Source organism: Silurus meridionalis, chromosome 24 (assembly GCF_014805685.1).
Source record: "Silurus meridionalis isolate SWU-2019-XX chromosome 24, ASM1480568v1, whole genome shotgun sequence".
NCBI lineage: Eukaryota > Metazoa > Chordata > Actinopteri > Siluriformes > Siluridae > Silurus > Silurus meridionalis.
Window position 1 is genome coordinate 10,816,527 of NC_060907.1, and position 26,280 is coordinate 10,842,806.

The 26,280-nt window shown below is 41.5% G+C and overlaps 2 protein-coding genes across 7 annotated transcripts in view; one reads left to right on the forward strand and one right to left on the reverse strand.

Moving 5' to 3' along the window:
- The window catches only part of bcl9 (BCL9 transcription coactivator), a 63,868-nt gene extending 49,688 nt beyond the window's left edge, over positions 1-14,180 (forward strand). For 4 of the 5 annotated variants that reach the window (XM_046837124.1, XM_046837123.1, XM_046837120.1 and 1 more), the window contains 8 exons: positions 2,079-2,440; positions 3,866-4,200; positions 5,756-5,866; positions 6,775-6,934; positions 7,697-7,796; positions 7,895-10,196; positions 10,356-10,640; positions 11,465-14,180. In XM_046837124.1, coding sequence (XP_046693080.1) covers positions 2,112-2,440; positions 3,866-4,200; positions 5,756-5,866; positions 6,775-6,934; positions 7,697-7,796; positions 7,895-10,196; positions 10,356-10,640; positions 11,465-12,579 — 4,737 coding nt within the window. In that variant the 5' untranslated portion in view covers positions 2,079-2,111 and the 3' untranslated portion in view covers positions 12,580-14,180. The remainder of the gene's footprint in view (positions 1-2,078; positions 2,441-3,865; positions 4,201-5,755; positions 5,867-6,774; positions 6,935-7,696; positions 7,797-7,894; positions 10,197-10,355; positions 10,641-11,464) is intronic. The other variant, XM_046837125.1, reaches the window with a different exon arrangement.
- Positions 14,181-16,465: 2,285 nt separating this feature from the next.
- Positions 16,466-26,076, reverse strand: gja5b (gap junction protein, alpha 5b). Of its 2 annotated transcripts, none has more exons than XM_046837127.1 (2): positions 25,346-26,076; positions 16,466-18,131 (listed from the first exon to the last, which is right to left on the reverse strand). In XM_046837127.1, the coding sequence occupies exon 2, from the start codon at positions 18,109-18,111 to the stop codon at positions 16,933-16,935; it is 1,179 nt and encodes a 392-aa protein (XP_046693083.1). In that variant the 5' UTR covers positions 18,112-18,131; positions 25,346-26,076; the 3' UTR covers positions 16,466-16,932. The 2 variants fall into 2 exon arrangements, with proteins under 2 accessions (XP_046693083.1, XP_046693082.1); XM_046837126.1 differs by having other exon boundaries at positions 16,466-18,128; positions 25,346-26,075.
- Positions 26,077-26,280: the final 204 nt, after the last annotated feature.

Here is a 26,280-nt window from a genome sequence, read left to right on the forward strand (position 1 = left end):
TTATGAAGTCTGATGGGCCTGGAGTCAGTAGAGAGCGGTTGAAGGATCGGTGTCGATCCTCCCTTTTTGCCCGAGGGGTGGCAGGCAGCCGCTGACATCATTTGTGTTCTTTGGAAGCAGTCCTAAATGTTTTGGGCATGACGACGGAATCTGACGGTGCAGCTTTATGAAATGTTTCTCATGTTCTGACCAGAAGAAAATAGAGAGAAGGAGTGTAGATAAATCCTTGACCGTAATCTTCTCGTTTGTCCTCATGGGGATCAGGAACATTTACAGATGAACTTGTACTAGTTAGGGATCCAGGTAGTCATGTTGACTCCTGTTCCTGCCCCAGGTGTTCCTGTTAACAAGCACAAGGATCATGTAAGGTTTCAAGTTTGTGGTGAAACTGCCTTAAAATAATAGTTGTGTGGAAAAAAAAAAACTTTGTTTGAAATCTTTGCAAATGTATTAAAAAATAAAAAAAACAAAAATAATCACATTTACGTAAGTATTCATAGCCTTTGCCGTTACATTCAAAATTGAGCTCCGTTTCATCCTGTTTCCACTGATCATCCTTGAGATGTTTCCACCTGTGGTAAATTCAGTTGGACATGATTTGGAAAGGAACACACCTGTCTATATGCGGTCCCACAGTGAACATGTCGGAGCACAACCAAGCCATGAAGTGCAAGGAACTGTCTGTAGACCTCTGAGTCAGGATTTTATTGAGGCACAGATCTGGGGAAGAGTACAGAAAAATATCTGCAGCATTGAAGGTCCCAATGAGCACAGTGGCCTCCATCATCCATCAAGAAGTTTGGAACTACCAGGTCTCTTTCTAGAGCAGAGCCCCCCTGGCCAAACTGAGCGATCGGGCGAGAAGGATATTAGTCAGGGAGGTGACCAAAAACCTGTGTGAGAAAATATGTGGAGAGAGAAGAACCCTCCTGAAGAACAACCATCTCAGCAACACTCCACATATCAAGCCTGTATGATAGAGTGGAAAGACTGAAACCACTCCTCAGTAATGACATTACAGCCTGCCTGGATTTTGCCAAAAGGCACCTGAAGGACTCTCAGGCCATGAAAAACAAAGATTGAACCCTTTGGCTTGAATGTCAGGCATCATGTCTGAAGGAAACAAGGCACCGCTCATCACCTGGCCAATACTATCCCTACAGTGAAGCATGGTGGTGCCAGCATCATGCTGTGGGGATGGCTTTCAGCAGCAGGAACTGGGAGACCAGTCAGGATCGAGAGAACGATGAATGCAGCAATGTACAGTAAGATTCTTAATGAAAACCTGCTCCAGAGCGCTCTGGATCTCAGACTGGGGCAACAGAACATCTAACAGGGGAAACACAGCCAAGATAACAAAGGCGTGGCTACAAGGAGACTCTGTGAATGTCTGAGTGGACCAGCCAGATCCCAGACTTGAACCCGATTGTACATCTCTGGAGAGATCTGAAAATGGCGCTTGAGAAGTTCTGCAAAAGAATGGGTGAAACTGCCCAAAAATAGCTTGTAGCATCATACTTAAGGCTGTAATTGGTGCCAGAGGTGCTTCAACAAAGTATTAAGCAAAGGCTGTGAATACTTAATATATTTATTTTATAAATTTACAAAGATTTCAAACAAACTTTTTTAACGTTGTCATTATGGGGTGGTGTTTGTAGAATTCTGAGGAAAATAATGTATTGAATCCATTTTGGAATAATACTGTAACAACATAAAATGTGGAAAAAGTGAAATGCTGTGAATACTTCCCGGATGCACTGTATTACCATCGTTATTAAATTAATGATGAGTTTGTTTGCGATCTTCTGTAGCTTGCGTTGCCGATTTGTCGTTTGCTTTGTAGATTGTTGAAAGCCACATTTGGCCCCTTAAGCATCACCCTAAATACCTTCGATAATTGTTTCCATTTGTAATGTTAGTGTTTTAATGTTTGGTGGCTGGAGGATGGTGGCTTGTTGAGGATTTGATTTGCTGAAGGGCACACTAGACTTGTGTGTCAGCAAACTAGTCGAGATCTTTGTGTGTGATTAACTTTTTAAAGACTCGCTCTCTTCCTTTTCTGTACGTGTGTGTTTTAGTGTGGCCAGGGGCTGTGAGAGCTCCGTGGGGAGATGCTGGAGGTGCAGGAGGAGCGCGCAGCAGCAACAGGAGCGGGAACGGCCAGTGGAACGGCGCCGGGCGCCACGGCCAGGAGAGAGCGAGCCAAAGACCGGCAGGAGGAGGGCCAGGAGTGCAGTGGCCCTGCTGCAGCCGCCAACGCCGGGTCCCGTAGCGCCCGGGCCAAGGCAACGCCCACCGCTCACTCGCACACACACACACACTCACACACGCCCAGCCCTCACCAGCACACTACTGCTTCAGCCTCGGTAGCCCTGGGACTGTCGTCAATGCATTCCAGCAACCCCAAAGTGAGAAACTCTCCTTCAGCTAACACGCAGAGGTGAGAAGCAAAAAAGGGCCTCGCTTTTGAAAATCTGATTTTGTTTTATCGGTATATTCTTTGCTACAGTTATCACAGTTTACTTGCACAAGGAGTAACTCGCTACTCTCTGGCTGAGTGTGGTGGATTTGCAGAGAATTATGACGCAAAAGGAAAATTATCCCTCCCTACTCAATTTCTCCTCCACTTTAAAAGATGCCTCAGTTAAAACAGCATGTAAGCAAGCTCTTATGGAGAGGAAAGCAGGCCAGGCGGAGCTAACTGCCGTAGCAGTGTGTTTTTTTTGGGGGAGGGTACCCTGGAGAAACTTTTGGAGGGCTTCCAGTTGTCTGATTCAACACCCATGAAACCAACCCTCACGGGCTCAGCCAGAACTGCCGCTTCATTCGTCCTGTCTCTTGCCTGCCAGCCTTGTCCGAAGCCAAAATGCCCACCCTTTTGTTGACGTATGCTTCTGTAGCCAGTTAAGGAATGGGCCACTGGCCTGCCAGTTTCCTGCTGGGCTTGTCTTGCACCACAACCCCTAGTCATGCAGGGCCAGGTCTTGCCTTGGTGCTTGTTTTTTGTTTTTTTTTTGCCTCCAGGTCATCATCTGACAGACATTTTTGGATCTAGATTTATTGAAGTTGCCAAACACTTTACCCAATAGTTCAAAAGAGTGGCAGTCGAGAGGCAACTGCCTTAGTTTAACTACCATGACGACTGGAAATATGCAATAAAAAGCAATTTTTAGAACTTCTTGCTGATCCGGCAGTGCTGTTTTTGCAGGATAGTGTGCTCCAACCTAGCGTCCTGCTGCTACTTTCCAAAACTTTGTTAGCTTAAATCATGCAGTTGTGTACCTCGTTGCCATGGTGACATGACTTGACTCAAGAGCCTGGTCTTCGGTTATCCGGTGGCCAATCTGGTTAAACAGGGTATTTATTAAATATTAACTCGACACTCTGTCAACAGTGAGGAAGAGAAACGGAGAGAGCAGGTTTCGGACATAAGGGCACCGTAAGTGCAATCGGTGCGTCACCTGGTTGCTTTCAGGTTTCTGGGATGTTCCAGTAACGTTTTTCTTTTGGGTGGGGTGTGTATGCCAGGGCAACATAGCAGAAAGCTGTCTTTCTTCAGGTAGAGATAAAATGCTGAGTTGGTCTGAAAGGTTTCTCATTGTCCGTCTATGAATTGTTACTTGTCTGACAAAAAAAAAAGGTTGATTTTAGAAAAATCTCAAGCCATTAGCTGAAATAACTCTCCACGAGGTGTGTAGTGAAATAATGAAATAATATTTGTTGTCCGTGTTTGTTCCTGAATTTGGCGATCCGTCAGGATCGTCAGTTGTGCTTAGCTATGCAATGACATACCATTCTAATCATATGAACATTTGTTACCTGAAAATTATTGTCTCACTTCTGTTCTCTTCTCATTTTCTTCTAGCAGTCCAAAATCCAAGCAGGAGGCCATGGTGCGCTCACCACCCGTGATGTCTCCTTCCAGCGCTGCCCAGATGGACTCTAAACTGCCCAATCAGGGAAAACAAGGAGGTGCAGGCAGCCAATCGCAGCCATCTCCCTGTGAGCCCAAGGCGCTGAGTGGAAGCCACACTCCTAAAGGCCCTCAGGGTTCTGTGGGTAGTATGGGACTCAAAAATGGACAGGGTCTGAATTCTGGCAACGGAGCAAAAAGCAAGATTAAGAGGGAGCGAAGCACTTCGATCGAGTCCTTTGAGCAGAGAGATACAGGGACGCCCAATAATGAGGGGGACCAGAAAGGTAGGAAAATGTTATTTATTTGTATTTATTTTTATTTTATTTTTTAAAAACAGGCTATGAGTGATCTCTAGCAGATTTCTCAGCTAATTTGCTCGTCCAAAACTGTGTTTTATCGAATGTATTTAAACTTAACATAATGATTTCAATGTCCTTTGTGTTTGGATTGCTCAAGTAAAGAAACGAAGAAGTATCTCCTAGTTCTTTTTCAGTCCAACTGGTAATCCAGGTTTCCATCAGATTTGTGTGTGGAAAATTCAGCATTTGAAACCAAATATTAAAATATATTTGAATGACTTAATAATGTTTGTGGTGTTTGTATAAGTCCACCTATGGCATTGTTTGATGACACTAATGAAGTGCTACCTGCTACTCCCTTCCCCTCCCAAGTGTTATAATGAGCCATATTCCAGTAGTGTTTTATCATTTGAAAAACCCCCGAGACACAAATGTGCAGTGTGTCATTGCAGTCACATTTCTACTCGGGCTGTTTTTCTGGCGCATGCAGTCGCGTGTCTTTCGCACTGTCCTCGAGCTCTGTGCTCAGGACTGTAGCTGCATAAAGACATCCACACCCCCCATATGTCTCCTAGTGGAAACATCACGGTGTAGATTCAGATGTAGGATGTGCCAAGGAATGTACCATCTTGCCTGCTCGGAGAGGGGGGGGGGCACCACCTCTCCGTATTGCTTGATTGTCTAGAGGACCCCCTGCTGGTGGAAATGCCTTTGCATAGAGATTAAATGCTTTGAGACCAGCCATTTAATTAAGCATGCGTCAAACATCATCTAAAAAGCATCCAGGTATTTAAATTAGAGACAAATATGGTCTATTGTGAGATTCTGTAGACTTGAATTAATCGCTCCCTGAGCTTATCTGAGGTTTATTAAAAGCAAACGCAATTCACGAGGATGCACACTGCGCAAAGCACAAAAGGAGCAAACACCTGTTTGTGTGTGACTGTAATTCCTAACACTAAAAGATGTACGGAGTTAACTAGGAGCTTGTTTTGTGCGTTCGCACGTCTGAATGAGAACGAGGTTAGTTTTGTGCGTATGTGTTTGACTTTGCTGTGGGGAGTTTGCTCATGGCGTTTGTTTGCTCGTGCGATGAGTATGTTCTCCACACAGGAAGTCCTGTTATGCTCTTCTTTATTCCAACTGTATTATTGGAGCGGTGGTTTTAGACACTGCCGTATCCTGGCTACAGGGAAGTGGTGTGTACACAGTTCAGATGGTGCTGGCTGTCAGGGTTTGTAGAGCACAAGGGTGGAAAGAACATGAACATGAACTGCCTAGAGGTGGTCATATATTTTACAGATGAGTTTTTTTTAATTGCTGCAGACAGATATAGATGTCAGAATACCAATGTTAAGATTTAGTGGGGGGGCAATACTGAAACATTAACTGTTGAAACAGATCAGTAGGCTGTGTTTGTTTGTAGGCTACCCCGTTTCATCTACTAGCATAAAACCCCAAAAAGCATTGACACTTGACGAATGAAAACGTTTTTGTAAAGGAAGAAGGCTGCTAATATTTGTTTATTTCATTTTCACAGAAATGGGCAGTAGGGCAAAGAGGTTATGTGTAGCTGAACGACGACAGCCATATAGTGGAGCAGACTGGTGTTCGGGAGGAGAGAGTGATGAAGACGACCCAGGGTTCTTCAGTAAGTGGGGTTCCTTTTATAGTATGTTGTAGCTGATTCAGCTCTGGTAATTATTAAGGATTAAGCTAAATACATTTTTTTTGTTATGTTTTTATAATACCACATAAAGCATTCAGCATTTACACCAAGCAGCCAAATATTTGCCCACAGCACAGTCCATGGAGGAAAATATGCTTAGGTGACCTTGAAGGTGGACCCGCATGAATTAAAGTTACAGCTAAAGACGTTTTTTGTTAAAATGACACAAACATGAATGTCAGCAAAAAACTGTACACTATTACGTTTATTAAGTGACATAATGTCTAGATGAATTCACTAAAGTACCATAGGGGCTTCAGGGGTTGCGTCAAATATTCGTGGACTTTCGGAACCCGCAGGGGGTCTTAGAACGTAACCCCTGTGAGTTCCATGGGACCACTGTATTCTGTTTCTAAGCTGCTGTGAACCAGTCCAGTCGCTACTAGATATTGGCCCGATTTTGTAATAGTAATAGGTTTCTTCTTGGTATTGTCTAGAGAGTTGTATAAGTACATGGTTTTTGTAGCTCTGATGCATCAAATGACATTATATTTAGGAATGAAAGATGACTACACTTTGAAACAGAGCAGTAAACAGCCAGTCAGAAAGAAAAAGCAAAAGCACGAGTAAGGTTTATAAGGAGAAAAAGAACAGTTTAGTATTTTACCTATTCTTTAACTTGGTAGATAAATATTTAAACACACTACAAATGTTAAAACTTTACATTCATGGCACTTATTCATCTGGGATTTGAACTCCTGACCTTCCAATCAGAAATCCTAAATTGGTGGGCTAGACCACCAATGGGCTGTCCCGTCTTGATTGCAGGTGATTATCCGCTTTTGTTACCTAAACACGTCTTCCAATCTTGTCTTATTCCCGTCTCCCAGACTGTAACTCCAATGACATAAAGCCAGATCCGAGCACCCTGGCAGCTTCCACACCTACTCACAATGCTGTTGGAGGACAGAACACATCATCAGAATTGGGCAGCACTCAGAAAGCTGGGTCAAAGGTTGTTTATGTCTTCACCACAGAAATGGCCAACAAGTAAGACTTATTTATTTATTCCATTTATTTGAGCTCAGAGTGCTTTCATTAGATAAGTCATTGTGTCAATCATTTCTCAGAAATTTATTTTGAAGGTTATTTTTTCTCAACAAAAGCATATTTGCTTCTTTTTATTGAATAATTTACTGATTTATGGCTATTAAGCTTATTTTATTAGTACAATCAACAAAACAATACAAAAAAAATATTTGGCCAGGTTTGTATCTTCAGTCCTTTTGTATGGACATGCTGTAGAAGAGAAAAGCAAATCTCTGGCTATGAAGTGAAAGTTAGTATCATTGGCATAGTATCAGAGACTGGTGAAACCTTCAGATCACGATCAGCAGGATTCCAAATGTCAGTGACACAATCTATCAGGGATGCATGCTGTTGCTATAAGGAGCATTTCCCACTGAGCAGCATGTCATTACAGAGCTGATGTTACACAGGAAGGGTGATGAGTCTGGTGTCACAATTCTGACTGGGACTGTTTATCTTCTACTGTTGCTTATGTTGTACATGTGTTGAGTTGTGAATAAAACATGCAAACCAGCCCACTGATAACCATAGAGGTTCAAATGTAATTTACTAATTAGTACTCTAAATGGGTGGGATGAAACGCTGAGCCCTTGATTAGGAACGGTAATTTAATGAGGTGCCTCAGCTGTATTACTTCAGGGTGGTGGAAAATTTTGTTTTTGGACATAGTTGTTAGTTTATGAAATACTAAATCTCATCTACTGTGTTCTCTTTAATTTCCAGGGCTGCAGAAGCAGTAATCACGGGCCGTGCAGACAACATAATCACTTATCACATTAACAATATTTCTAATGGCAAGGGTGGCAAGCCACAACTTTCCTTGGTAAAAAAAAAAAAAAAACCTATTTACATTTTAAACAGTTTATTTTTAAACCTAAAAAGTTCATAGATAACTGAAAAATTCTTTGTTGGCTTTTCCAGAACAATCAACTCGGGCCACACAGGAATGACCCCAAGCAGCAAGGGGCACAATCTCAACAGCAGCAGTCTTCTCATTCTTCTGACCAGAACCATCAAACATCCTCCAAAGCAGCACAGCAAGGCCAGCCACAGCAGCAATCTTCAGCACAACCAAGTCAACCTCAGCAAGGAGCCCAAGTGGCTAAACCAGCCAGCCTCACTCAGGATGGCCCACCGTCAGGAGGCATGGACTCTAAGAGCCTCCCGAGCAGCAGTCCTCAGGACAGTGCTGGATCACATGATGGTAGTAATCCTGCAGGGACACCTGGTTGTCAGGCTCCCAATCAAGCTCCAAATGCTGGCCCTCAGCAGGGCTTCTCGTCCCTTGAGCTGCCCAAAGGAGCAGATGTTAAATTATCAGCACAGCACCAGCAGCAGCTTGCCCATGAGATCATGTCTAGTATGGGGGACAACTCAGAGGGTCTTTCCCAGGAGCAGTTGGAGCATCGAGAGCGCTCCCTACAGACTTTGCGTGACATTCAACGCATGCTTTTCCCAGATGACAAAGACATGGCTGCAATGGGGCAGGGTAATATGGGTGGACCCCCATTAAATGCTTCGATGATGGAAGGTGGTCCCAAGAAGCCTGAACAGGGACCACTTCAAGCTATGATTGCTCAGTCTCAGAGCTTGGGAAAACCTGGTGGTCCAGGGGGTTCACGCCCAGAAGGACCTCCCTTTGGCCCACCAGGACCCAGGGACATGCCTTTTTCACCAGAGGATCTTGGGCCTAATACACAAGGTCAGGGCCCCATGAATTCACATCCAGGACCTGGTGGTGAACATGGTGACCACATGACACCGGAGCAGATGGCTTGGCTGAAGTTACAGCAGGAATTCTATGAGGAAAAGAAGCGCAAAAATGAACAAATGCAGCACAGGCAAATAGGGGACATGATGCTTCATCAGGGTGGACCACGGGGTATGATGCGTGGTCCACCGCCTCCCTATCAAATGAATCCTGGTGAAATGTGGGGCCCTGGGGCCCCAGAGCCATTTCCTGAGCAAATGAACATGGGCCCTAGGGGAATGCATCCACACATGCAAAGAATGCCAGGTTTCTCTGGAATGATGAACCCTGATATGGAGGGGGGGCCTAACCCCATGCCCAGGCCTGGCATGAATTGGCCTGACGATATGCCTAAAATGGGAGATGGAAGGGGGTTTCCACCAGGTCAGGGGATGTTTGGAGGTCCAGGTGGGCGTGTGGAGAGATTCCCTAACCCTCAGTCTGTACAAGAAGCAATGTTCCATCAAGGCATGGGTGACAAGCAAGGAATGGGTCTACCACAAACCATGATGATGGAAATGAACAGAGTAATGGGTACCCAAAGACCCGGGGAGCCCGGCAATGGAGGTGGGATGATGTTTCCCAGAATGCAAGGTGAAGGTCCCATGAGCCCCTCTTCAAGGATGGAGTTTGTGAAAGGTTTGGGGCGTGACATTGGTGAGTTTGGAATGGGACCTAGCAATCTCAATGTCAACATGGGGCCCAGTCCTCAGATGATGGCTTCCAAGATGAGAGAACAACAGATGAACATGAGTCCAGAAGAGATTATGAAAATGAGGCATGGTGGAGGTCCCATGTCTGAGGCCATGGCTCCACAGCAGAAGATGATGCAGGGGCCTCCATTTCCTGACCAGCCTCATCCAGGTGACTTTAACATGGCACCAAACCGGCAATTCCCAGTCATGGGCCCTCAGGGGCCTGGTATTCAAAGAGGTCCCAGAGGTGAACCACCTTTTGTCACTGATCAGCGAGGAGGCAATGTAGGTGGCAACGGTCGCCTCAGTCATATGCCCCCTTTACCTCCTAACCAGTCTGTAAATAGCTCAGGCCCCCCATCTAACCAGAGGAACATGGGTCGCAAACCCTCAGACTTAAGTGTCCAGTCTGGTCCAGCCAATTCACCCAATGTAAACCCGCTTAAGTCCCCCACCTTGCGGCAGGTCCAGTCTCCCATGCTAGGCTCTCCTTCGGGTAACCTTAAGTCTCCACAGACACCTTCACAGTTAGCCAGCATGCTTAGCGGGCAGCCAGCGGCAGCAGCTGCTGCAGCTGCAGCAGCAGCTTCCATCAAGTCCCCCCCAATGATGGGTTCAGCAGGGGCATCACCTGTGCATATGAAGTCGCCATCACTTCCTGCCCCTTCCCCTGGCTGGACATCCTCACCCAAGCCGCCCATGCAGAGTCCCGGGATCCCCCAAAATAAACCTCCTCTTAGTATGACCTCACCAAATATGATGGGCAATGTGGAGCAAGGTATGTCATTCTGTTTTATGTTCTTTGTTAAATATTTATGAATTCATCACAATTATTATAGAGTGTATTAACATTTGCAGAAAAGTCCATCTTCATTCTATCGATGTCAGTATTACTGTTGTTTGCATCGTTACTGAGCTCTCTGCTCATTTTCTCCAGGTGGAAATGCTCCTCCATCGGCACCGCCTTCCAGTAGTTCTACCAGCCAGCCTGGCTCCATAAATGTCCCAGGAAGTCTTCCATCCAGCAGTCCTTACACCATGCCACCAGAACCTACGCTATCGCAGAATCCTCTCTCAATCATGATGTCACGTATGTCCAAGTTTGCTATGCCCAGCTCCACACCCCTTTATCATGATGCCATTAAAACTGTGGCTAGCTCAGATGATGACTCGCCACCTGCAAGATCGCCTAACCTTCCATCCATGAACAACAGTATGCCTGGTAAGACTGTATTAATGTTTGACTTGTATGCAGTTGGCGACAAATTTAGGGAGCAATTTTTTGCCGTCCATTGTCACCAGATCTCAACCTAATTCAATGTTTGTGGACGATTTTGGACTGGCATGTTAGCTAGCTCTTTGTAACCATCAAAACATCAACTATGCGGATATGTTAGAATGGTGTTCCTCTCTCCAGTGCGGTTTGAGATGATTTAATTATTGTTCTAGTGACTGATGGAGGCCCAGCACCTCAATAAAGTACTATATGCTTTGCTTTCTTTGATTATTCACCATTCTGTATATAAGTTGGAAGCATAAACATTTTATTGTTCCTAATGCATTCGTTATACTGTAAGCTGAAATTCATTTTACTTTATTGCAGATTCTTAAATGGTTCAGTTTATTTTTGTTTTGCTTAAATGTTTAGATGGATTTTTTTTGCAAGCAGTCATATGTTTTTGAGAGAAATTGCAAATAGAGGGTGACAAAATGCATATCTGGCGGGTTCTACTTACGTCCTGTTTAATAACTCAAAGATCGAATAAATCATACAGTAAGCTTTCGCAACAATGTTAAAGATGCAGCCATCAATAAAATCTGCATTTAGGTTGATTAAGCAGAGTGCATTTTAGATCCTATGATTACTGCATTTCCATTTTTATATCTGTACTGCACCATCAGAAAAGGATTGTATCGATCTGTTTATAGTCAAAGGATTGTGACCGTGAACACCTGTTATCAATTATTTAATATTTTTGAACACAAAGTAAAAAAAAACATGTATTTGAAATACTGTCTAATTTCCCTCTTTGATCGTTCTTGCAGGTATGGGAAACCACCACCAAGGCCACCCACGCATGATGACCCCCAACTCATCTGGGCCCATGCCTTCGCTCAGCCCTATGGGAATGAACACCATGGGATCCCAGCCTCTTTCTCATGGCATGCCAAACCAAATGCCTTCACCCAACCCTCTGGTACCTAACATGGCCCCTCACTCTGGGCCCATAGGTCCTGGCATGATGTCTCATGGAATGATGATGCCGCCAGTCTCCCAAGACCCAGGCATGGGTAACAACCAGATGATGCCCCAAGGTCGTATGGTTCTCTCTCACAGAGGGCAGGGCTTTCCTCCTGGGCAGTCACCACCGCAGCAGATGCCATTTCCTCACAATGGTCCTGGGCCTCAGGGTGGCTTCCCACATGGAATGGGCTTCCAGGGAGAGGGAGGTCCAATTGCAAGAATGGGAAACATGGCCCATGGGCCTGGTGGAGAACCGGGAATGTGCAAACCTAACACATCTGGGGGCCAAGAGTTTAATAACATGCCGGGCGTTTTCAATGACTCAGATTTACATGAGGTGATGCGGCCGGGTGCCTCTGGAATTCCAGAATTTGACCTCTCGCGCATTATCCCCTCAGAGAAACCCAGCCAGACTCTGTCGTACTTTCCCCGTGGAGGAGAGGCCCCAGGCGTAAAGCCACCTCACTCTTCTGTCCCTCCTGGCTTTCCCCACATGCAGGGGATGATTGGGGAGGGTAACCCAAGGATGGGTATCCCCATGCAGGGCATGGGAGGTCCCCCAGGCCCTGGACACATGGGGCCTCAGGACATGCCAATGGGGAATCCTGGTCACAACCCCATGCGGCCACCAGGCTTTATGGGTCAAGGAATGATGGGACCCCAGCACAGGATGTTGTCACCGAGCCAGCAGCCAGGTATGATGGGAGGCCCAGGTATGATGCAAGGCAAAGAGAGGCCTATGTACAGCCATCCTGGCCCTGTAGGCTCCCCTAATATGATGATGTCACTACAAGGGATGGGTGGACCTCAACAGACTATGATGATGCCGCCTCAGATGAGGCCTCGGGGGATGGCAGCAGACCTCGGAATGGGGTTTAATTCAGGCCCTGGGAACCCTGGGAATATAATGTTCTGAGCTGCTACAAGGAACTGACAAGCCTCTGCCACAAAATCACCGAACACTCTAGATACTGTAAAACCTGTGAAAATAAGAACTTTTTATATAAAAGGAAACAAAATGAGCTGTGTGTGGGTGTGTTTTCTGATGAACAATGTGTGAATATTCGGACAATTCTTGTGTACACTTTGATAGGACATGGCTGATGTGTACGCATACCCACATGCCTACAAGACACCTGGATGTGTAAAGAGGGAGTCCTCAGTCATGAGGATGGAGCTTATTTTGCAGGTGGAGTGCTAAGAGGTGATCGGTATGTCTGCACACTACAACACGCTCTCCACAGTTAAATCCAGATTTGGCATAATTTGCAACGGAATGAATTTCTTTTTGGAACATTGGGAATGTATTTGGATTCAGAGACACTCGGCTTAAGTTTGTTTTTTTTATTAGCCTGACATTGTGTGGCCATAGTAAATATGAGCGAGGTCACATACAAAGCCAACAGCAAACCAAGTTAAAGGATGACCTCAAAGTAGCGTTTTATTGTTGTACATTTATGTTGAAAAGTCAAAAGGAGGCGGATAACTGACTGGCAAATGTGGTTGGAGACAGAATCCAAGCTGAATGAACAGTAATGGAAATGAAAACGAAAACAAAAAAAAAGTCAAGGGACATTTTGTCACAAGTTGCACCATCTTGGCTGTATGTTTACATCTCATCGCATCACTTTCCTCTGAGTCATGAAATGCTCTTTGTATGTGTGTACTGTACTTGTGTTGTTAAAGGGATTTTACCAGTGACTTCTATAGGTTTTTTTTGTTTGTTTTTCATTTACATTTGTAAAGGGGGAGGGTTTTTGTGAGGTGGCTGTTGGTAGCCAATATGGTGCAACAAACGCCACCACAAAAATACTGTGTACCGTGGAGGCGTACAGAATATTTTAAATTTAATTTCCTTTGCTACTCCCATGTATGATAAAACCAAACTAAGACCTCATACAGATCATAGTATTATTAAAAAACAAGCACAAACAAAAATGAATTGTAAAGAATAAGAAGTGTTTTTTCCTTTACTCGTTTTTTTTTTTTTTTTATTGTAGAGAAAAACACTTTGACAACGGCTGTAAAAACAGTAATTTGATGTTTGCTGTCAGCGTGGTTTCTGGTACATGTTCTGGAATTGTCTGTATGCTGGACCATGGCACTTCATATCCTGGGAAGATGCACTCAATATCACCATTACATCAATTGCCAGAGCCATGAAGTCTCAAATACAAACCACAATGCCAGATACCTGGGAAGATGTGGAAGGGGAAACGGTTAAATTGAATTGTTTTAGCCACATATGACAGCAACACAGTGCAGCGCTGGATTACTGATGGGATGGTGAACTTTTTTTTGTTTTTCTTTCTTTCTTTTCTTTCCTTTTTTTGTAGAAAACAAATGATGGAAAAACAACAGAAAAAAAAAAAAAGCTAATAGGTTGTCCTCATGTCCCCAGCCCTCCTGTGTTGATGCTTGTCATGTGTAACTCCATTGAATTTGGTACTGAACCACTTCCTAAGGCTGGGCTGTGGTGTTGGAAGACAAATAAAATATATTGTTTGGTATAAAGTGTCAGGCAGTACGGTGTCCTTTTTTACTGTGAATGTAAATAGTACTACACCGCCATCTGCTGGCGGATTCTGGATGTGACTAAATGAAATTGTCTTGATGTGCAGTAAAGTGTCGGTGGTTAACACACATTTAATACAATGAACACATGCTGTACTTTTACTTCTTATCCACTTAACATTCATACAACAACCCTTGATTACTGTTGATTATTTTTAATAGTTAGCATATTGCACTCTAATCCGTCTTCCAGTCCTAGTCCATTGTCGATGCCTAATCTGTTTTCGGTTTAAATGCTGCACGGCTTTTTTTCCCACGCATGCGTCCTAAACACACATCGATTAGTGACATTCCCATTGTGCTGCTCCCAAGCTTCAGTTCTTTATTTCGATAATTACCAGGCATAGGGGACAAATGGCATACAGGCCTAATTTTAGGACATGGTATGATTATTTAGCAGCTGCAGAAACACAGGCATGTCATTTTTCCCCTGGCCAAGGAGTCCCTGATCATGAAAGCTTCATTGGACAGATGAGCATACATGACCTTTTAAGCATTGCAGGGGAATTTGGATAAATATGGGTTACTTACACTCAGTGTTTGAGCAAATGGGACGCTGAAAATTGTTGCCATCTAGTGGTTGAAGTAACTCTTTGGTAAAGTTGAATAGCACAATTCGAACTAAGCCAATTAACAGTTAATCTGAGTTGTAGTGGATGTGTTCGAGAAGGAATGTAAATGTATGCTATAACACTACCAAGACAAATGGGTCTGTTTATTTGAATGGATAAAATTAGTAAAATTATGTGAAGTGATTTTTTATTGTCATTCCAACAATATACAGCACAGAAACAACGTTTCCCGGGTCCAAGGCGCTGCATGAGACAACATAAATTAACACCTTAAATGAACACCTTGAGCAGAAAATGTACATACATAAAACATCATTTTGGAGTGAGATAACTGAAGAAAAAAACTTTTTATGGAGGCAACATTATGACCACCTACCTAATATTCTGTTGTTTTTTTGCTGCTAAAACAGTCCTGACCTGCATGAACCTCTTCAGCAGTTTGAGCTACAGGAGCTCGTCTGTTGGATCGGACCACACAGACCAGCCTTTGCTCCCCAGCTGCATCTTTGTGCCTCAGCCGCCCATTAACCTGTTGCCGGTTCACCACTGTTCCTTTCTTGGAGCACTTTTGATAGATACTGACCACTGCAGACCAGGAACATCCCACAAGAGCTGATGTTTTGGAGATGCTCTGACACAGTCGTCTAACCATCACAATGTGTGGCCCTTGTGGAACTCAAATCCTTACGCTGCCCAATTTTCCTGCTTCTATCACGTCAAGTTTGAGGACAAAATGTTCACTAATGTACCCCACCCACTAACCGGTGCCATGATGAAGAGATAATCAGTGTTGTTCACTTCACCAGTCATGATGTTTTAATGTCAATGTTATGCCTGATCTGTGTGTTTTAAAGTCAGCATTTTCATCTGTTTATGCTTTAAAATAATAAAGAATCTGAGAATAAACAACCTAATATTAATTCACTCACACAAATATTTAACATATGGAAAACAAAATTTGTAGCTTTTGATAGTTGGATAAAAAAAATAAAAACATTTGCATAATAGTGATATTGGGTCAGGAGACATACAAGGATTGGTTTTTGAAAGAGAATACTGCAAAAAAAGAGGTAAATCAAATGCAGCTTGTAAAACATTTGATGTCTACATTTTGAAATGATGCGTTAAAACCTGCAACAGTGATATCTGTAATAAACTTCAGCTTATTTTAAGCTTTGGGATGTGTGATGTGGATCTGGAGAAATAGATTCCACTTAATCTGTTCACAGTTAAGGGTTCCAAAGCAAAATAATGGCGCAGCAAAAAAAGTTTTTTGGGCCCCTGGTTTGAACGTTCCTTTTTTCTCATTTCTTAAAAACATTCAAGTAGGCAGACTTACTGAGCTCAAGTGTAAATGTGTCTGTGTGTGTGTATATATGTGTGTGTGCATGGCATCCTATGACAGACTATCAGCCTAAATAAAGTGTGTCCAGTGTTGCTTACAAGATTTTAACATATGAATGTACAAACTTAGGATTCTGTGCATCATAATACTGTCCTGTGAATGTAAAGTAGTATCTGAAATGTACATATCAGGCATAACATTATTTCCAGCATAAACAGCATGAACCTCTTCAGCAGTTTGAGCTACAGAAGCTCGTCTGTTGGATCAGAACCACACGGACCAGCCTTCGCTCCCCACGTGCATCAATGAGTCTCAGCCGCCCACGACCCTGTCGCCGGTTCACCACTGTTCCTTTTGTTAAATACTGACCACTACAGACCAGTAACAGCCCACAAGAGCTGTAGTTTTGGAGATGCTCTGACCCAGTCGTCTAACCATCACAATGTGGCCCTTGTGAAACTCAAATCCTTAAGCTTGCCCATTTTTCCTGCTTCTAATACGTCAAGTTTGAGGACAAAATGTTTACTTGCTGCCTAATTTATCCCACCCACTAACATGCCATGATGAAGAGATAATCAGTGTTATTCACTTCACCAGTCATGGTGTTATAATGTCATAATGTTATGCCTGATCTGTGTATGCAAGCTACTGTATATTTTATGTATTAGATGAATTGTGGTATAATCGTAATGTTTACTTTGTTTAAAGTACAAAACTTACTGCTTCTTTACAGTAAATTTTGCCATTATGTCATGGCTGCCTACCTAAGGGCCAAAGACTATACGGACAGATCGTCTGGTCTCACTCTACTGCTGGCTCCACTGCTTTTGCTGAACCGTCGTTTGTCACTCAAGAATCCATTGTTCAGCAGTGTGGGTGGAACACACATATTGGGCAAGTTTGTTGATTCTTGTGAAAAGCTCATCTTGAGAAAATCTTCAGTCTCTATGCTGTCATGATCACGGTGACGCTCCGTTGCCATGTTGGCAGAATTCTGCTGGTACACCAGGTGGTTGGTAAATGATGGACAGCTTGGATGTGTGTGGGTGTGTGTGTGTATTTTAGTCTGGAATATGTGTGAAGGTGGAGTGGATGTTGCCAGGCACTCATGGAAATCGGGTGGTGGAGTACAGGCTCGGTTTGGTGTGGAAGGTTCTGGAGAAGCAGTAGTTATCGCCAATGTCGTATTGGATCTTTGATACTTTCTGGCCTGGTTTTCTATGATACATCTTTTGCACTGCTTCCATGCTAAGTGATAGAGCTCGACGATGCTCAAAAACAGAGACACGGCCGCCACTACAAGCATGAACACAATGAAGACATTTTTTTCAGTAGGCCGTGAAATGTAACAGTTGACCGTATGTGGACAAGGAGGCCCGTTGCACATGTATAGTGCCTCGAGGAAGATTCCATATATCACATACTGAACAACGATAAAGACGACCTCCATTAGGCTGCGAATCATGATGCTTAGGACGTAGGTTTTCAGAAGAGCACCCCTCAGATGCAATTTTCTTACTCCAGAATCATCCTTTTGACAGTTCCTTTCCTCCTCTGGGTACTTCTCTGCACCACCACCACCACCACCTCCTCCACCTCCTCCACTATCAGCTACCTGAGCTTCCTGCGCCTTCTGCCTCTTCTTCTCCTCCGTCCGCACAATGTGCATGGCATGGCCCATGTAGATAAGTGAAGGTGTGGATACGAAGACAATCTGCAGCACCCAAAAGCGTATGTGGGCAATGGGGAAGGCGCGGTCGTAGCAAACATTTTCGCAACCTGGCTGTTCCGTGTCGCATGTGAAATCCTCCTGCTCGTCACCCCACGATGACTCTGCCGCAGTACCCAGCACCAGGATACGGAAGATGAAGAGGATGGTGAGCCACACCTTTCCAACCGAGGTCGAGTGCTCTTGCACCTCTTCTAAGAAATTACCCAGCAAGCTCCAATCGGCCATAAGCAATTAGGGGAGTTCTGCTTGAGAGATGCAGAAGAAACATTAGTTTTAATAGTGGAAATAGATTCCTATAAAATGAGATCAAATACATTAATAATCAACAAAGGAAGTGTAACATGACTTTATATTTATGTCCTTTGGCAGATGCCATTGTCCAGGATGACTTTCTTTAGTTCATTTCATTCATACAGCTATTTGGTTAAGCACCTTGGTCAGGGGCACAGGAGTGGCAGCTTGGTCTGCCTGGGATTTAAACTCACAACCTTCAAATCCAAAGGCCAATGTTTTAACCACTAAGCTACCAACTTACTCACTGTGACACTGCTTGAGACTGTGTCCATGTCAATGCATAGCATAGCATTATGTGTTCCTTTTAACAAACATTGTGTTTGTTTGTCCTTGAAGCATCTTACCTGAATCTTTGCACCAACATGAACATAAAAAAACTAGGTTTTTTTAATAGAGATATTTTTAGAGCAATATGCAAATATTAGATATAAACATATAGAGGGCAATGTATCTAACAAACCCAATAAGAGGCCATTAAATCCTAAAGTAATTTATAGGATTTAAAGTAAAAATCCTTTTATAAATCTTACAACTATTCAGAGGAACCATTTTTTAAGAGTGCAAATAAAACAGGTTTTAAATGATATCTAACAACTTCTTAGGAACGTCTTCCCAAGAACAACAACTTTCTAAATTTTTATTTTATTGTTTTGTTCTAGTGTTACGCTGTCACACAGCAAGTGTGTCACCATGTAAGTAGCAATAATGGACCATGCCATCTCCGTTCTGTGTGTTTTTCTGTGTGTTTTTCTGTCTTAATATAGTGCCTGTGCACTTAGAAATTTTCCCATACATTAACATGCTCATGACTGTGGGAAGTAGTCTGACCATTTCAAAGACGTCTTAACTAAAAATAAACACATAGTCAAATATGTCAAAGGGCGTATCATTCCCTGTCTGAATTTGGAAGTCGGGTTGCTTTTGGATTCTGTTTTGTAAGTGACACATCCTCTTAGAGGGAATTAGCCGGGTGTTTTCAAATTAAAACAGATAATACTAAGTACACATATGATATTACTCATGTCGGGTCCCTGAAACAATGCTAGTGTGATAACATTACTAAAATGAATGACAGATAGCATTATAGTGATTGATAGAGGGGAAGAAATGCAAAACATAAAATTGCTTGTTTTTTTTTTTTTATTATTAATGCAGTTTATTATTATTATTAACATTTGTGAACATCAACAGTTTACATATTAAAAAAAAACAATTTTAAATTTAAAAACGCGAAAGAATCCATATCACTAGCGTTAGCGAAGACCAGTAAGTGTCAGGGTTTTTCCACGCATGCGCAAAACAAGGCAATAAAAATCGGATCGTATTTCGGCACACTACAAATCGTATTTCCGGTAAAGAGTAAGTAGCCACAGTGACTTTTACTTTGTACCCAGCAGTTAATGTATATGAGTTGCAAAGGTACAATTGAATGTCTTTCTTGAACAGAAAAATAGTGACAAATTTATAAAATATGATATAAAGCAATATGAATAATAAATAAGCAGTTCACCATGCACCGAGAGGTATGCAATCTCAAACAAGGTCCACCAATCCCACTGTGACTGATCTGATGAGTTTTTCCAGTCAGTCACACAGTTTCAGTTTTGAACAAACCATCATAATAGTATAACTATTAACAACTCACACAGGTCTGTCATAAATTAGAGGAAAGTGGATAGGAGAAAGGCATTGCAAATTTTTTGGAATTCATGACCAGTGACAAACTCTCAAGACAACTGGCATATTCTGTATTACTTCTCTTCATGAATGCTGTCAATGGGGAGCAGTGTCAATTATCTTAGGTTGTGTATCAAATTTCTTAGGACTGGAATGTTTCATTTTTGAGAGATCTCTTGTACTGTACACTGGATTTCATTGCTGCTTTTGTGGCAGGAAAGCATCACCAGTGTTTGGCCTTTGACTTTACACTACTTTCAATGTAGGAAATAACCCCCCTAATGTCTCTGTCTTTCTCAGTGGAAAGTTTGTTTTTCTCCTCAAGGGAGTTGGTGGGAACAGTTTGGCATAACTACTCTCAAACCCATACTTTCACTCTTCCCAAATGGACCATCTAAATATAGGGACATAAAATAGACATACTTGCATGTTTTTTGTAATTTAAAAAAAAATCATTTAAATAGTGTGTACCATGTAGATTTGAAGCTTGGACATCTCCTATACTTTATTCTTTTAGGCAACCGTATAGAAATGTCCCAAAATGTATCTGAACTCTAAAATTTTACCAATATATTGTAAGCAAGATCTTTACTACAAGTCTTATAGAAATTTAAATAAGCAAAGGACAGCTTATACCTTCCAACTATTTGCACTTACAACAATTTGTTTGTGTACATGGCTGACTTCCTCTGTCTCATCCACGTTAACCCCATACTTCTTGTAGCCTTCTGCTTTGCTCATTGCTATCTTCATAAACTAACCTACGTCTGTCATGTGTGAGAGCCAGGAAATGATACACAAATGATAGATTGAAAAAGCCACGCAATGACAGGAAATAGGTTGATGGGCTAAAAATGGTGCGCAATGAGAAGAAAAAATATCGATCACGTCACCAAATAGATTACAACTAAAGTAACGAGTCTGTTCTGAAAATGTAAGAAGTAGATATACACAAGTACAGATATTTGTGTAAAAAATTTAATATACCAAAGTACTGATACCAGAAAAATCAACTTAAATACAGTAATGAAGTATTTGTTGTTTCAGTATTATAACTTATAAATAGATGACTCACTGTATAAGATATTTCAAGCATGTTAAATGGATTCCCAATAAAGTATTTTATAATCAAATTTGAGGTGTAGTACAGTTAAAGTTGGCTGTACATGGGACCAAATGCTTTTCAACAGTTGTAAATATGTTTTACTAATGTTTGTCGTGAGAGCCATGTCACAAATTGTTTTTGTATCTGTGCATTGCAGATACTTATTTGTAACTGTATTATCAGTGGGACACAAATGGTATCAGAGTCATGAACTCACCCTTAAGATACTTAAGATATTATTACAGAAACTCTAACCGTGGCAGCGGAACCATCCAGCAGACAGACTGGTGACACGGAAACCCACTTGGAGCCTCCATATGTGGGGATAAGAGCTACTGTTCTGCCACTCCCATTGGAGGAAGCAATCTCAAACAATATATTTCCCTCTTACACAGCACTTAAAAGGAAGCTAGCAGGGTTAGAGACGGTAAGGCCAAAAAGGGCAACGTTTAGCACTTAAAAACAAAGAGCCCATGTAAATGTAAGCCTTCTGTTTAAAGAAAACATAACTGTTATACAATACACTTGGCACAAGCAACATGTGAACCATTCTCTAATTCTCAAGCCATAAATACACAGTACTAAAGCAAGTTTTCTCACTGAGTGACTCCACAATAAATGACCACATACACTGGTATATAGTTGTGTATTGAATACTATTAAGTAGCTGTTACTTACAGTAGCAAGATAAAGGTTTCCCATCCACAGAAGTCAATATATATGTTGAAAAGGGTCATAAGAAAAAAAAAACCTCTAAAACATAAGAAGCTGTCTTCAGAAAAATGTTTTCTCAGTCAGCTTTTTCTATAATGTGCTCAGAACCAGAGCAGCATACTTATGATCCGTATCCATCAAGGGGAGGAAGAGGGCGAACCTCACACCCATCTCCTTTACTTGTTTACCCTTCAGAAAGAGAACAATGCTCTTTTTTTGCAGTAAGAGAGACTGTAGATAGGAATGGGGGGCTGCAATGTGCTGAAACAGTATTCTGAAAACAGCAGCAGAGAAACTAGGCCCTTCCGTGTTCTGTTTGTCTAGGTTGGAATCATGGCAATGACAATAGACACAGTAAAGTACACTTGAAGGGAACACAATACTTGAGAAAATAGTTGGGCTTAAATGAACCCTGTTTTAGCCTCTGACTCATATTCATGGTCTGAGAATAAATGATGAGAATATTCAGAATATTAAATATTAATAAAAAATGCCTACCAATAATGCTAGACTGGGACAATCCAAAAATAAGATTTGCTTTACGATGTTGTGAGAATGTTGTTCACACATCATTCTCAGGCTGACAAAACAAATATAGAAATGTTTGCTTTTTAGCAAGTGAAATGTTTTAACAGTGAGTTGATGTGTACAAATGGCATATAAAAATGCTCATGTTTTAACTAAAATATTAGAAAGATGTGAATAAATATAGAATTATAGCAATAAAACTGGAATAACCAAACTCTGCTACTAAAGTGTTTCATGTCACAGGTTATATACCACAGGTCAAGACTGAGCACAACTACGACACAAGGTAGAAATAAGGCATCAGAAAAGTCTGTTCCAGGCAAAGATTTCAAAGCAGGCTGGGTTTTCAATATGTGCTATTCAAGCTATTTTGAAAAAAGCACAAAGCAACAGGAAATATGAAGGTCCATAGATGCAGTGGTCACCCATGCTAACTTCCCTTCGACATCGAAAGATTGTCCAGGTGGGTGGTGGGGGGTTGGGTGTGCAACTGGAAATATAATGTATATTTTGAGTTTGCGGTTTATCGTATTTTTATCACGTTCTTTTTAGGTTGTTGTTTTGATGTCAAGACAACTACCTGGTTATGTATCATGATAATATTTAGACAACATTCTGGTGGTATAAACCGATTAGAATGAAGAAAAACAATCAGAAAAATTCACAATATTGTATATTTACTTGTTAGTGAGATTTTAGTTTCACCCAATTTGGTCAATTTAATGATTCCTCCTACTTAGATAATCTGGAATTTACTGCTCATGCTACGTCCCAGTGCAGCTAAACACATTCTGAGGAAAGCTCACTCATCACACACATTTGTATACATGAGCTAAACGATGTCCATGATTAGCTAGCGTCGTTCTGATTGCCAGGGCAGAGAGTAGTCATCTCTCCTACCCAGCTGTTTAGAGGAATGTCTTCCAGAACATTAGACTATTTATAGGCCCAGCTTTTCAAAAACATTGTAAAATTAAGATCATCGTAACAAGGAACATGAGCTAAAAGAGACGCTTTGCCACTTAACAATGATTGTGTTACAATAAGTTGGAGGAAAATAACTTTTAGAATGTAGAACTTTTCGACTTTAGTCATGCAAATGGTTTTGACATTGCAAAGTTGAAACCATGTAAACATTGAACCGTATTTGATGAAAATGTTTTCGATAGAAATATTATATAAATTATAGACGTAAATGAATGTACGAGTAAGATCACAAAAAAAACATCCTGGATTAGAATTACTTTTTTTTTTATATTGTATGCGGCACGATAATTATTTAGGGAGTAGCTGAACACTTCTGCATCTGCAGTCTTTTTTAGATAAGGAAAGATTGTGTAAACAGGAAGTGGTAGATTTTGACTTGACCTGAACAGCATAGTGGCATGAGATGGAGCTTTAATAAGAAAATAGATCTTGACCCATCCTTCTGTAGCTAAACCCTAACGCAAGTCATAAAGATTTCCAAAAACATTTTCCTTATACTTTCAAACACAGATATACTACTCTAATAAATATATACATAGTGCTGCCTTCTCCATCCAAAACCCTTTCAGAGAAAAACAACTGCACATAGGAAAGATTTGGAGGTTATAAGAAGACGTCTGTGTGAGTGTGAGTTTTTGGCAAATTAATGAGATACCGATTTAAATAGCACTATGGTGTCTGATTACTAATTACAATAGAACCAAACTAAATACACACAGTTGTAGGGTGTAGTTAAAACAAGGTATGTGTATGTGTGTGTGATGTTTTGAAGTATTCTCTTGAGAATTGTTACAATATAATGACACAGCATCTATTTTCAGATGTGTGCCTCTTCTTACAATGTCAATTGAAATACATGAACAATCTTGACCCAAAGCCAAAATCAGATTACACCAATTAACGGAAACTCATACTGATTCACATATAAAATATCATGTAAGAATGAAATGCAGGTATTGTTCACTTATATGATCTAATCTGAATCCTTGAGTAATTTAAGTGTGAATTGGTAAATATAAATTCATGCTGTCAAGCCTTAATAGGTTTATATAGTCTGTATTATTTGTTAGTAATTACCTTTTTGTGTTTCTCTATTCTGTATCGTATTCACTTTATATTAAAGCTTTCACTAGCTTACAGCTTTCTACATAAGTGCAGTACCAAAACAAAAAATTTTTTAAAACAGGCATATTTAATTCAGTATCCATTATTCATTTTACTACCAGTTTTGCATTGTTTGTCCCAGACTTTTTGTATATATATCGTATAAATGTGTGTATAATCCTCACACACAGACCTATGTGTCAATCATGATTGAACTTGACTTCTGAAACTAGAGAATCACTTTTAAGAAAACTTATTTGCATGCATAAATATAGTAATTATTGGTTTATAACATTTGTTTTCAATCTATTCTAGGTTGAGATTATACTTAAACATACGTATCACATATACATACATATATAGGCAAAAGTAGACACTTGACCAGTTACATCCATATGTGTTGAACAGCCCATGCCATATTTAGCCCTCTCTTTGCTGTTATATTAACCTCCACTCTTTTGGGAAGACTTTTTTTACTGTGGGGATGTGCACTTATTTACTAGCAAGAGCATTAGTGAGGTCAGGCACCGATGTCAGGCGAGGAGGCCTGGCACACAGTCAGCATTCCAGTTGATCCCAAAGGTGTTCAGTGGAGTTGAACTGTGCAGGCCACTCAATCTCATCAATACCAAACCTGGCAAATCATGTCTTTAAGGACCTTGTTTGTGCATAGGGCACTGGATGCTGGAGAAGATTTATGGGAACAGGGGCCGAGAGTTCTAGTGGATTTCCACAGAAATCAGAATAGTACAGCATACAAAGACAAAGCATTGTAGACAAAGCAAACTGGAAGCAAGCATATATATATATATATATATATATATATATATATATATATATATATAACTTACATATGTTAAGGTTAGTCTACCTGTACGACACGTATTTACCTGCTAATTTCATCTGAAAAGAGTTTTTTTTAGCTAATACCTTTATGAATATGTAGTTTCTGGATTCATAGCAAAACTGCTCCAGGCTGCCACACTTTCAGAAAGCTTTTTTGAAAGTAAAATATCAATGTAAAATCTCCAAGATTATCCTATCTCTTACCTTTGTGATGATGTGCTTTATTATAAAGATCAGGAGTTGCCTGCAGATAGTGCCAGGAGGTCAAATGTTCTTGAAGTGCAGCTGTCTACTGTATAAAAGATGGACAGAATTTGTCCAGTGGGCTTTTTATGTCTCTATTCTTGATTAGAAGAACGATGTGCTGGCAAAAGCCTGGGAAACGTGGATTGACCCTGGCTTGCTCTTGTCCTTTAAATTGTTTCCTTCAAAGGCCTTGTGATCCTCAGATTGATGGATAAGTCTGGGTTTTGATACCTCAGGGGAGAATGAAAATCAAAGTTCTCACTTGGGTTAATTTGGAGGAGTCAGTTCTCCTTCTTTCTGCTGTTTCGTCTTTTTCAACCTTGGTGAGCGTTAAAAGTCCTGATGTTCTTGAAGGCAGACTTGTCTTTTATGTGCCAAAAGGTATCTTGATCTCTTTGCAGAAACAGAATTTTAGATGGTCTCCTTTACTACACCTGAGGATAAATCCTTTGCTTTATTTCCCTTGTTCTTTACTAAGAAAAAACAACTCTAGGATCTCAGTGTCTTGAGTGGCTGAATGAAGGTGTAGACTCGTCCGGAGGAAGACAGATATAATCAGATGGTACAAGATCCCTATCAAACGATGAACAAGAACAGCTGCTTCAAGCCTGTGGTCCAGAATGCACCAACAGGCATTGGGACATTGGAAGAAATACCAGGAAACATTTTTTCTCCTCCTCTGCTCTGCACTTCCTAGCACTCCTCCCTCTCAGTCTCCCTCACTTTCTTGTTCTCCTCCTCCTTCCTCTATTGAGCCACAATGCCCCCCGTTTGCATGGTACACTATTTCTTTTATCTCAACATCAGAACAGGAAGTAAGATTTGCAATTGGGAAAACATTGAGTGTTCCACCTAAAGGTCTGAGTCTCATGAAAATGATTTCGGCTTACTCA